A 13,455-nucleotide genomic window follows, 5' to 3' on the forward strand; every position below is an offset into this window, starting at 1 on the left:
GATTTCCCTATTCAACACTTGGTAGTGCAGACCCAGTTCCATGCCCGGGTGCCGTTCACACTCATTAATAATGCAGGAGCTATGCACTCCCAAGGACATAACGGCAGCAATGAAAACTCACACACATAATGACACTGCTTTGCAGATGCTGGTATTGGATTATACAGCTATGCAGGTGATCAAATCATAATGTGAGGTAGGTTCATTTTGTACAGAGCAAATTCACATTCTTGCAATCATTCTGCTTCAGCATGCAAATATAGATTATCAATGACCAGTGCATCAATAAGGCATATCTACCTAAGATGCAAATAAAAATTCTGTAGTTTAATATACAACATACTTACTCTTGTTATTTCTGCTGGGCCTATTTTTTTTTCATAACAAAAGAAGGTAGATTTGTGAACAATGAACAAATTAGCAATGCAGCCAGTAAAAAATAAGAGCAAGATGCCAATTTTTACCCGTTGAGGGTGGACCGATTTTGCTACAACACGCATTTCCCATAGACGCTTGCCCGAGTATACTCAGGACTCGTCTTCAACGGATTAGCATCAAATATCATTTCATTGGCCTCGATAGTACACCCTGCTGAATGTGCCATGTGAGGTACATGCACCTTTTGTCTTATCTTACAGTAGATATGACTAATGATGATACACATGAATGATATTTTGTGGGCTCAGATTTTTATGTCTGGAGAATGAGTTAGGTAGGGGTTTTGAGATGATTTTCCCTTTTTCCTTCTTCTTTTTCATCTTTTTCTTCTTCTGTATCATTTTCCTCCTCTTCTTCTGTCGCTCCATCATGATGAATGGAATCTTTAAAAAAATCACAGTCAGGTTTTCTTAGACACGCTCATACTTAAAATTACAGTGGAATGTTAAGGCTGTCAAATTATGCCTATACTAATAGATTCAAAATTCCGTAGCAAGACACATAATATATCAAGCAACTTCCTTGCAAAGTAATTTGAATGAGAAAATAAGAAGTGAAAATAACATGGGATTATTTTGGGGGACAAAATTCTAAACTGGAAATTGTAATTTCAGTGTTTTTTCTTTGATGATTAATTTGGTGAGAATATATTCATTCTTGTTGTTTCAGTGATAGGTATTTTTCATCAATGGTGTTATGAGTTGGATATCTAATTGAATCTCACAGGTCAATGAAAGTGGCAGTGTCGAGTTGTTATTTCTTTTTAAGTTATCTACCCAAAATCCAGTGTAACCTCTGTACAACCCTGACATAAGTGGCCCCCTATGCAGTATTTCATCAACCTGTACAAAGAGACAGATGTTTCCACGCTGCCTGTCCAACCCGTCCAACGCTCAGAAATTTTCGCTTCCGTCCAGAAGCTATCACAGTCTATTCAGACCTGCTCTCTATCCGCGGTTCATCTTCTTTCTCTCTCTCTCTCTCATACTCACACAAACACACACACACACACACACCAACACACACACAGACGCACACATGCATGCACATATATTATGTACAAACACGCATGTATGGGCAGCACGAACACACGAGCCGCCGCTGAAAGGCTGATGAGAGCACGCGCATGCAGAGCCAAACACACACAGTCATATATATACAAATGTATGATACCGGTAATAGCGGACAGATACACACACACACACGCACACACACACAGAGTGTACCTCGGCATGAGGGGAAACGCTACATTTGTCCTCCGTGCCCCACCGTCAACTCCGCCATCACCCACCGCTGTGATGGCTTTCAACAATCGGCGTACGGATTCTCTCCTTCTCTCCCCCCCCATCTTTATCTCTCCCCATCTCTCTATCTCTCGTTCTATCTCTCTTCATTTTTTCACCCCACGTTGGCTGCACATTCAAGCTGAGGGCTCTCTGATTAGCATAGGCTGACATTTTCCCCGCACATTCGCTACTTCTGTTGCCGTCCACAACACATATATATGATGCTACTCAGCATCACCATCTCCCACATCACATTCTAGTTGTGCATCTTGAAAAATATGCAAATACAAAAAAAAAAAATACAAAAGAGGCATGTTTTGGGAAAGAGAGATGTATGTATTCAAGGAAATGTCAAAATTGTAATGATTCTTTGGATAGGTTGTAGAATACCAGGGAAGGAGTTGGAGAATTTTTTTCAGTGAGGTCATCTTGTATATAATTTCCAAACATGGCTGATGACAAGTTTTGTTGATGGTGTTTGGTAATGGCAGTAAATCTCATTACCTCCTGCAATTTCCTACCTTGTGGGATGACCAACCATTGTAAATGGACAGGAAGCAAAGTGGTGCTGCCCCATATTGCAAGGAGATGAGAGACTCAGAGGGAAAGATAGATAGTTGAATAGATATATAGATGGATAGATAAATAGGTGAATGAATAGGTAGATAGATAGATAGATGGATAGATAGATAGACTGATGGATGGATAGATGGATGGATGGATAGTCAGATGGATGGATGGATAGATAGACAGACAGACAGATAGATGGACAGATAGGCAGATAGATATATAGATATATAGAGATAAAAAGAAAGATAAGATTAAGACATAAAAAGAGATGAGCTAGTACATGGGCAAAATGAAGATGTCATACATTATGCAACCAAGTCAGCTCACCCTACTTCAGTGGTACGGGAAATGGTTCCCGATCTGTTATGATGTATATATTGAAAGCAGAGAAACATATCATCTTGTAGGAGCCTCAGTTCATCATAGGACGCAGTCGTTCACTATACAAAAAGCTACCAGCTGGTAGGGTTTTTTTCAATGATATGGACTATGTCTTTTCTTCATCTGAAATACAAAAATTTGCTTTATGAGGTGAGGTGTTTGTCTGAAATGTGAATTAATAGACTTAGTTTGAACAGTTTTTCAACTTTTTCAACCCAAATATGATTTTTTTTTTGCCTTGAAAATATGTTTTACATACTGTGCATCTGTATTTTTGTTGTGATATGCTTGGAGGTCAATGGCCCCACTGTGCATCATAGTCATGTATGCTGTCAGGTTTAATATGTGCAGCAATGTGTCAGTGAATACAAGCATGCAAGCAAAAGATGAAAGACAACATTAGTTTGTCTTTAGGTCTTTACTAATGTCCAATATCTAAATGATGTGCTGCACAATGTATTGAAAATGGAACATGGTATTCTGACAAGCAATGATCATTGTGAGCATGATTGCGATGACAATTGTCTTGACAGTGAAGGTTGATATCAGTCTCATAAATCTATCACAGACACCATACCAAAAGTGAACTACTTTGTAGAGTGGACAGTTTCATAGAATTTGCCCATAACTTGACAATCATATTGATAATGCATTAATGATTTTTGGAGATACTAGGTATTGTATAAAAATACTCACTGTGAGTTTATATGCAAGTAAAGATGACCAAAAGAATGCAAAAATTGATTTAGAAAGTTTCCTTGTTTTACAGTATAATGATAATTCAAAGCTGGTTTCTCCTTTTAAGAATTCTTTCCTCATAAATACAAGAATAGTCCAAGGCCCTTTTTAAAGGACAAGTCCATCCTTATATACATATGGATTGAGTAAATGCAGTGCCCAGTATTTGTAGAGGACATCAGTGAAAGTTTGGGGAAAATCAGACAGTCTGTTCAAAAGTTATGAATTTTTTAAGTATCTGCACAGTTACTACTGGATAAGAAGTCTACTAGAGTGTATGATGTCACATGCATACAACGATATAAGGGAAATATAAAGAGAATTTCACAAAATGTTGTCGACTTGTCACTGACGTATGTTAGGGTAATATTATTCCCCTTGCCTTGTAAAAGAGGGAAGTTCAGCATTCTTTTATCATGCGAGAAAAGTGAAAATATGTTGAATTTTCCTTATTGTTTCTTTATATCGTTGTACTCATGTGACATCACAAGTTGTTGTAGTTTTCTTATCCAGCAGTCACTAAGCAGAAACTTCGAAAATTCATAACTTTCAAACGGATTGTCCGATTTTCCTCAAACTATTGCTGATGTGTTCTATTGATATTGCTGCATTCACTCAATCCACATGTCTCTGAAGGTGAACTTGTCCTTTAAGTATGATTATAATTATGGGAATATTAATTTGGTGTTTTGGGGGAAGGGGGAGGAGGAGGTTTCATAGTTGCATTGTGATACAATACAAGAGATGCTGGTATTCTGCAGGAGTATTAAGGTCAGATTTTTCAAACTAAAAACATTGAAACCCCTTTATGCACCCAGGCACCTAGTTTACATTGCCAAGCTGTTTTGTTTGTTGTTGTTTTTTTTTGTTTTTTTTTTTCATCAGCATTCAGTAATCCATGCAAACTTGACCTAGTTGGAGATTAGCTAAGCCCACTCAGGTGCAGCTGTGTTCCTCGGTCAAAAAGGACACAAAAGGGATTAGATAATCACTTTTCATTGGTAACTAGTTTCAAGACATCTGCGCCAATTGGTGAAGAATGGGCTCCAGCATGTGTGCCAATTGGCACACAAAGTACAGTTAGGGCGAAGCAGGTCCTGAAATACAGGAGGAGCACACAATCACACACACATACATACACACACATACACACACACAGAAAAAAAATATATATATATATAGATACAGATATATATACACATATATATATATAGTGAGAGATAGAGAAAAAGAGATAAAGTGAGAGATTGGCAAACAGACAGAAAGAGAGAGATAAAGTAAGAGATAGAGTGAGAGATTGAGTAGAGAGAAGTGGCTGGGAAACTCATTTCTGTCGGACGCGTTACTCAGCTCATCTCTGGTGCCTCAAGTGGTCAGCTCCCAATTTGTAACTTCCCTCCAAAGATGCCTCATCAAAGTCCATCAGAGAAGGTATCACTTTCGTTCCTGGTGCCTCTACCCAACACAACCAGCTGCTGGATCAGAGGAAAGAAGTTTGACTTTCAAAACAAGGGAAGAAAAAAACATTTGAGATTGATTTAAATCCTGTGTTTGTACCATGATAATGTGGGTATTTAACCCCTTTACACCCACTGTATCAAGGTTCCATGGGTGATGCACAGAATGTGGCTGTCTTTGGGTATAACAACTTAATGGCAGGCTGTACTTCAAGGGGAAATTGTTGACATTCATTAAATCACATTCTTAGTTTCTTTGTACCATCAGGATTATAGTGTTCCATGCCAAGGCCCAGTTTGCAATTTGTATGAAATGCATCTATATGGAAAATGTTGCTGAGGTTTTGCTTTGATTGTCCTCTGATGATATCAAAGGGACATGGCTTAAACTGGAGGCAGTGTGTAGATGGAATGTGAGAATGATATCACCCAATGTTTCAAGTACAATTCAACCCCATTGTTCAAGTTGATTGTCATAAATATAATGAATTCAGAAATATCAGGTGATATACATGTAAACGCATGTATGTTAATAGAGAACTATCATTATCCAAGTTGCAACAAAGATGATGCTGAAAAGAAGAGTGCCTTGGTTTCAACTCTTCATATAAATGCTATTCACGATTCTCACTTCGTGGCAAAGATATTGGTAGCTAATGACTCTTGGTGAGACATCCCCAGTTTCACTGTTGCATTCATAAGTTATTCCTTGACATGTGTGCTTGCCCAAATGTCATGAGTTATTCCTTGACATGTGTGCTTGCCCAAATGTCATGAGTTATTCCTTGACATGTGTGCTTGCCCAAATGTCATGAGTTATTCCTTGACATGTGTGCTTGCCCAAATGTCATGAGTTATTCCTTGACATGTGTGCTTGCCCAAATGTCATGAGTTGTTCCTTGACATGTGTGCTTGCCCAAATCAATTTGAGACCAGGGCACCGTTTCATGAAAGTTGTCAGCCCTGACAAGTTGTCTGTTTCTGACAATCACCATGTTACCAGTCAGACCCCAGAGCTTCTCAGCCAGTCAAAACCTAGGATTTTACTGAAGGTGTCAGAGACTGACAACTTGTTAGGACTGACAACTTTCATGAAACGATGCCCTGGTGGCATGGGGATACCATGGAATGGGAAGGATGCCCAGGTTCGGATATATTTGAGAATCCTAGTGATGAACTGAGTAAAGCTTTGTCACTGATCTTTTGGGAAGTATACACACAGCCAAAGACTCTTGACTGGAGTTGACAGTTACCAACAAGCATGCACTTTAGGTGCACAGAATTGACTGATGCTTTTTGTGGTTTTCAAATGTTTACTGGTGGGCAACAAACAAATCGGGCCCTTCCCCCCCCCCCCCCCCTCCATATGAATCCCCTAGATGTTACCAGGTCTTTAAGCATTCAATTTCCATCATGTATAAGAGCATCCTTAATCACCCATGTGCTGTCATGCAAACATGAAGCTAATCACAATTTTGTCTTCCTGGTTTTCTCTTTAAATTCCAAATTTAGAATTCTATTCTTTCCAAATCGACGCAGCATTTGTTCCATAATTGACACATCGTAGGGAAATGACACGGATGGTATCTCGGAACAGAGTCTTTGGAGATATTACCCCCTAGTCTCTCCTGTAATATATCAGTCCACTTGTTATCCCCAAACCTTTCCCCTCTCCCTTCTCCTCCTCCGTGGAAAAGCACCTGCTAGCTGTTGCCATGGTGATCTACAGAAGATTATTCTGTCAAAGCCCGATGCTGACATGCGAAAATATATAAATAGGCTGGCAGTCGAGTGTCTTAGCTGGAAAAATGCAGAGTGCCCTTAAATAGAGTTGTTCAAGTGGTGTATTTATAGATAGAATTGCATATTTCCTCGTGGGCAATTCTTTCTTGAAATAGCCAACCACCACTCAAGAATGAAATATGGGTATTGCTTTTTTGTTGTTGTTGTTGTTGTTGTTGTTTTTTTTTTTTGGTTGTTGTCTTTCCTAGCTCTAATTTTGTGGAGTTATTTGGAGGCACTGCTTAGATTGGTGCATAATTTTCCAGATGCAATCAGGAACATGAAATTCTCGCAGCAATCATCCAGAACAAATGTCATGTTCTACCACAACAGGGATGTAGGGATGTGGGAAGCTCCCTGTGAAATGTTCAAAGTTGGCTGTGATAAATACAAGTAGATTAGAATGAGACCAAAAAATAAAAAAAATAAAAGATGAGAGAAGTTTCATTAAAAAACAATATAAATCCAAGTGTTTTCATCAGCTTACAAGTCTCCCATAAACCTGCATACAGATCAACATTAGTTTGATATTTTGACGCAAAAACAAAATGCTTGAATCCATTCCCCCAACTTATCGTTTGTTTGTATTTGTGTGTGTGTGTGTGTGTGTGTGTATGAGAACACAATTACACAATTACATTTCAAGACTAGAAAAACTCTCAATGAGTGCAGACCTCCACCAAGCAGCTCATTTCCATAAGTAATATGCTAAAAATGACTCTATTTCCCCATTGAAAAGAATCCTTTCTAGTGTCTCCACCTTACAGCTTCCTGCTGCGCCTCAAACATGAGCACATCAAATACACACAGCTTGAATTCCCTGGTTTGTAGGCCCCATTTGCCAATGATAAAGAATCCTTCAAATATTAAAAAAAAAATTCCTGGATCCAGACTGATCCAGATCATTACCAAAATCTTTATATCAGGTGTTAATTTTGTCATTATCAATTTTTCCTGCAAGTGTCATCCTAATCCGTTCTTCAACATTACAGTTACATTGCAAACAGACAGACAAACAAACAAATGCCAACAAAAGCATAACTTCCATGGCAGAGGAAATAGAAGGGTAATTGGCCTGAAACATTGTTTATTCAACGATTGTATATAATAACATCTGAGAATTTAAATGTAATGACAGAATAACTTCAAAATGCTCCGTTATGGTTGTAACCAATGTCACTATTAAATACAATAGCATGAAACTGTCTAGTATAATATTCCACAGCTGAACTATCTAATGTCTGCTTTTGATGAAACTTCTACCACTAGGTCTTTCTCTTAATGTGATTTTACACATGTATTCGATAAATACCAACTTGAGCATAGCATGGAAATAGTGCTGTAATAGAGAAAGTATTGTTTGGGTCAAACATGCCCCCAGTGCCGGTGGGGAAAAAAAATTGTTGAAGGATGAGGAAGAAGGATTAAGTGGGAAACAGCAAGATGCCAATGTCCCACCTTACCTGCGGGTGACTGGATGTTAGCACCACACCGGGGTCTCACTGAATGTCAGAGGATTAGCGAGTGGGTGGCGGCACTTGGCATTTACTTAGGAGTCGTCCTCCCCCTCATCTACAAAGATTAAAGGGTCAGCTCCACCCTCTGGATGATGACTGCATAATTTGCTATCGGATCACATCTTTTAAATTGCTTGAATATCAAGGGGTAGTTTCTTGGTGTTTGTTCTGTTCTTATTATACAAGTGCAGGGAAATTTGATGTCCGAATGACAACCTCAGGAAACTGGAGATCGTCTTGGTGTGCCCTTTTTGCCTTATCTCTTTATCTCTTTTATCCTTACATTATTTCTTTCTACTTCTCTCTCTTCAGTGTTTGCATAACTCATAATCTCCTCTGGCCCAAAGCAGGTATTTTTTTTAATGCCAATGTGAAAAGGGATTTTTGTGTGAGTGTGTGCAAAGAACCTGTTCTTAGCATCCCAAATTTTCATCGCAGAGATATCACAATGCCCTGTTTTTTTAGTATTTCAAAAACATTACTTATCCTTTCTGAGTCTTTTCTATCTGATATTACAAGAGTTATGGATGTTTAGAACACAGTAATTTAAAGTTTTGAAATCTTACTTTGAATAGGATCTGCTGAGTTTGATGGCTGTGGAATGAAGCATACATCACGTGACGAGATGTTTCTGTACACTCAGATGTGAGATTGGTTGCCCACACTTAATGAGAAACCACTTTAAATTGTCTTATTTCCCCAATTACTAGAATCAAACCCACATCTACCCCTGAAGTCACAAAGACAGTATAAACCTACAATATAGTCATTTATTATTATTACCAATTTTGATTGTGTAAGGACACACGACACATTACACAATATGCCAACAGACAAGTAATCATGAAGATATGCGCATGTGCGAGGTAAGCTTCTTTCTGTGCTTGCTTTGGCCCGTGATCTAAATTTCAGCCATGGATTTGATTTAAACTACCCTTGTGAATTCTGCCCCTAGAGTTCATCCAATCTGTTAAGCATTCCAATCATGCAGCCACATAACAGCACATGAATACTAAATCCGATGCAGGGCATAACATACAGTTCAATTTCCTCCTGCTTACTGCTCAGACTTGGAAGATGAATCTAAGGCAATCAACTCTGCAGAATCAAAATATAAACTAGTATCACACGTAACAAGCAAAAAAAAAACCAAAATATTTGTTTTTATTTTATGCTAGTTTCATATGACGTGAAATATGCAAAAAAAAATATCTACACCGCTAAAATTTTCACTTTCATCGTATATGATTTTTATGCATTGCAGTGAGACTGTTGGAATGAATTGTTCCAACCAAGTAATTGCTCCAGACCCGATTCCATCAATACCATTGCAAAGAAATATTGATTGTAGAAGGAGAAAAAGGTATTGAAGAGAAGAGAGGGAAGGCCAAGTGAAATACCAGATGTGCAGGGAACAGGCTGTCAAGAGACGTCGTCATGTAGAACCGTGAGCATGAAATCATTGGGGCTTGGGAGAGTTTTGCGTGATGCGTGACGTTTCATCTCCGAGAGGAATGATGGGGAGAACGGGTGACCCACTTTATGAAAATGATTGAGGAAAACTGGTGGTGTATTGATGTGAATTTCATTTTGACAAATATGAATATATATCATATAAATTATTATACTCCTACCATGCTTGTTTATACACCTGCCCTGATATAGATTCAGTGTCTATTTAGAAAACAGAGAGACGCAGAGTGTAAGCAAAATGAGATGTTTGAGTTATTGCTGATATTTTTACTTTACAAGTTAAAGAGTCTCTAGTGTCTTCCTTTAAAGGCTTGTCACATACTGCTCTAGTTCATATGTACATCATGTCATCTGTGCACTCACATAGAATTCTTTTTCCATCATTCTGATCTTCTGACATTTTAAAGTGAAAACATAGTTCTCATATGCCTGCTGAACTGTCAGTTTTTGCTGAAAAGTGTATACTATTTGCATAGAAATGTGTGGAATTGCACTGTACTAATATGATGTTAGTTGGATAACAACAAAATGTGAATTTTTTGCCAAAAGGTTCAATGGAAAGTACTACAATCTCAGACATCACCCAGTTGTGGTCACTACATAATTTCTAATAATTTAAGAATGATATTCAACAAAGCAAGCCATGGCAGTATCCATGGATCTTCTGCATTAGAGTGTATTGCATGCAAGTTGTTAGAAAATGTGATGGCTATAGCACAGTCATCATGTAACATACCATCTACCCATTGCTAAATGGGGAGGCACTGCAGGAATGAATGTGTCCCATAATTGAAAAGGTTTTACACTTTTGATCTCAAAATACTCATTATCCTGGCAAATTATGTCAGCCGGACAGGTTTCTTGGTACACCCTTTCAAAGTCTTGGAAGCAAATTCCTAGTACTTATTAGATTTCTTTATTGTCTCATTTTTATACAGAGCACATCTAAGTGTTTTATTTTGTTTGAGTAATTTTTCAGTAATGTGGCCTATTGTTTGTTGTTTTCAGTACTTTATTGCCCATGTGGCTAAAGAAGGAAACTTTACTTTACTTCTGAAAACAACCATAATTGTTGTTAGTCAGCAGCTTAGTAGCATCCAGTTGTTATGCCTCATAATCACTTGTAACCATGGCAACTTTAAGAACGTAAATTCTGAGGTGAGTGGAATAACAATCTCCCTTAAGTGCCTGTCAAAGGAGAATTTCCATCACAGCGCATTGTGTTGACCAAGAAATGATGAGATACGTGTAGAAGTGTGATGGATGAGCTGAAAAAAACGTGCTGGAAATGAAATGTGTGATAAGAAATTTATGACCACTTGAATATATCCCTAAATCATCTGGCAAGCCATCATGATGGTTCGTTTAAATATCTACTTTGTCCGTCTAACACAAAAGCGTAGAGAGCATCGATTTTCTGATAACTGCATGAAGGAGAGAACTTCACATGTAGAATGTTAGATAGAGTCAGAATGTTTATGTTCGTTTGTTTGTTTGTTTGTTTGTTTGTTTGTTTGTTTGTTTGTTTGTTTGTTTGTTTGTTTGAAAGTGTAGAAGTGACAACATTTTCTGAGTACAACTAATAAGAATGCCTGACCACTGAAAGGCTGTCATGACATAAAACGTGTACACCTGCCAATTGGCCAAGTGGGCACTGTGGATCAAATGGTGTAGTATTAAAAACATGGAGATGGCTGTAATTTCGTATTTTGTGTCGTTGTATTCTTGTAATCCTTTCTTTTAATTACTACTGTTTTGTTTCATGAAAGGCTTTTGTGGTGCATTACTCCAAAATTACTGCAAAATGAGGTATATTTGCATGCATTGTAATTTCACAAATTTTGCGAGAGCCAAGATTTGTGAAATTGAAATGCATGTGAAAGTCCTTGTCTACGCTATATGTATTAAATGATAGAGGCATCTCCCCAAAAAAGTTGCGTCTCAATAAAGGCCATCTGCTCCAATTCGCGAAAATTTCCTGCCATGAAAATATCTTGTTTTACAGAATTTTTCACAAAAGTGATATGTCAGTCTGCCAATCTGTATTTATTTTCAGTTACTTTCTTCTGTGTCTATCTCTATCTTTTTGTCTGTCCATCTTTCTATCAATTTGTAAATCCGTTTTGATATTTACCTATTTTTCAATTAATCTATCCATCTAACTTTCCATCTATCTGTAAATCAATATATTCATGTATCTATTTATTCATCCATCTATCTATCCATTTATCCATCTATCCATCAATTTATCTGTACATCAATTTAATCTATCCATCTGTCTTACACTCTGTTCTTTTTATTTATTTCTATCTTTTTATTTTTCATCCTTAGATCTGGGATACAGCAGGTCAAGAGAGATTTCGAAGCGTGACACATGCCTACTACAGGGACGCCCACGCATTGCTCCTCCTCTTCGATGTCACTAGCAGACAATCCTTTGAAAATATTCGGGTGAGAAATCCAGGGTTCTTCATTTCATCCCTCTGTGTAGTAGTAAACAAAAAGAGATTATATTTCCTCAGCAGATTCACACCCACATACATCAGGATAAACTTGAAAGTCCTCTTCTTCATTAGAAACCATGCTTCCATGTTTCACACACCTAACACACTGTAAAGGATGAACAAGCTGATTTTAGAGCTTTTCTTGAATCAGAGTAATGTTTTAGGGAGAGATGTATATGCTATGGGTTGAAGAATTTGGTGACTGTAAACTTATGCAACTGTAGAGGTTGGTAGCTTGTATTGGATGTGTTGCAGTTGGATGCTTTATGGGTTGAAAAGTGATTAAAAGAAAGGTTAAAAGAAGAGTAAGGGACCATGAACTGGTAGGATAGAAGTTATTACCAGGTCTGTGGGTAGTTGGGCCATGGTCATGTCACCACAATCAGAACAAATCACATCTTAATATTCACAACTTCATCCATTCACCCAACCACCCCCATCATGTTCTTTGCTGATGGCATCACTTGTGCCAAGGAATTGTATAATGGGTGCATCTAAGTGGGCCATCGTGCATCTTCACACCCCCCCCCCCCCAACTTGTTGGAGAAATGACATGAAGTAAGGAGGCAATTCTGCCTCGTTTGTCGCCTCGTTACCGAGCAATCAATCTTGGGGAGCTGTGTGGCTGCCCCCCACCCCCTGCGGGCGGGCCTGCGAAGTTTAACACCCTATCCATGATTGATAATCTTTAACCCAGCCGGACCTACTTCTCACAAGTGAAGGAGGGAAAACATGTCCTGGAGGTTGGGGGAGGGGGGAAGCTAGGAGGAGTGGATGGATGGAAAGGTTGAGTTTATGTTGTGCGAAATCATTCATGTAGTGAAAGACCCGTTAGCCTCAAGCATATAATGCTCACATGATACTGAAAAGATGAAGAGCCTCTCATGCAGAGGTTAAGCCTTTAGCACCCGTCTTTGGTCACTGTGCAGGAAAATCTAGCCCATAAAGATGACATTGAAGCTAGCCAGCCTCCACCAATCATATCTCAACACCCTATTTTTGTGTCTGCTGCTAGACAATCATTTAGCTCTCTGTCGAATAAACACGTGTGTAATGAGTTGTTGAATCTTGTGCATCTCTCTGCTCACTCCATCCCAGTCTTATTTGGCTGAATGTGTGACATCCAAATTAGTGTTTGCCAGACCATTTGGCAGAGGGGCAGAAATTGATTTGAACAGTGGTGCCTGTGACTACCAGTGAAGTGGTGCAATCCCATTCCTATGGCAACAGTGCGGTGGTTGGATGCACTTTGTCATTTACTAGTACCGGTACTTCATTCACAGAGCTGCATGATTGGATATCGGATATT

The 13,455-nt window shown here is 38.5% G+C and overlaps 1 protein-coding gene across 1 annotated transcript in view; it reads left to right on the forward strand.

The window, feature by feature from the left end:
- LOC140231610 (ras-related protein Rab-26-like) overlaps positions 1–13,455 on the forward strand; it is an 83,286-nt gene that overhangs the window by 49,439 nt on the left and 20,392 nt on the right. Inside the window, exon 4 of the mRNA XM_072311760.1 lies at positions 11,974–12,093. Coding sequence (XP_072167861.1) covers positions 11,974–12,093 — 120 coding nt within the window. The remainder of the gene's footprint in view (positions 1–11,973; positions 12,094–13,455) is intronic.

The sequence above is a fragment of the Diadema setosum genome, chromosome 8, assembly GCF_964275005.1.
Source record: "Diadema setosum chromosome 8, eeDiaSeto1, whole genome shotgun sequence".
Taxonomy (NCBI): Eukaryota; Metazoa; Echinodermata; class Echinoidea; order Diadematoida; family Diadematidae; genus Diadema; species Diadema setosum.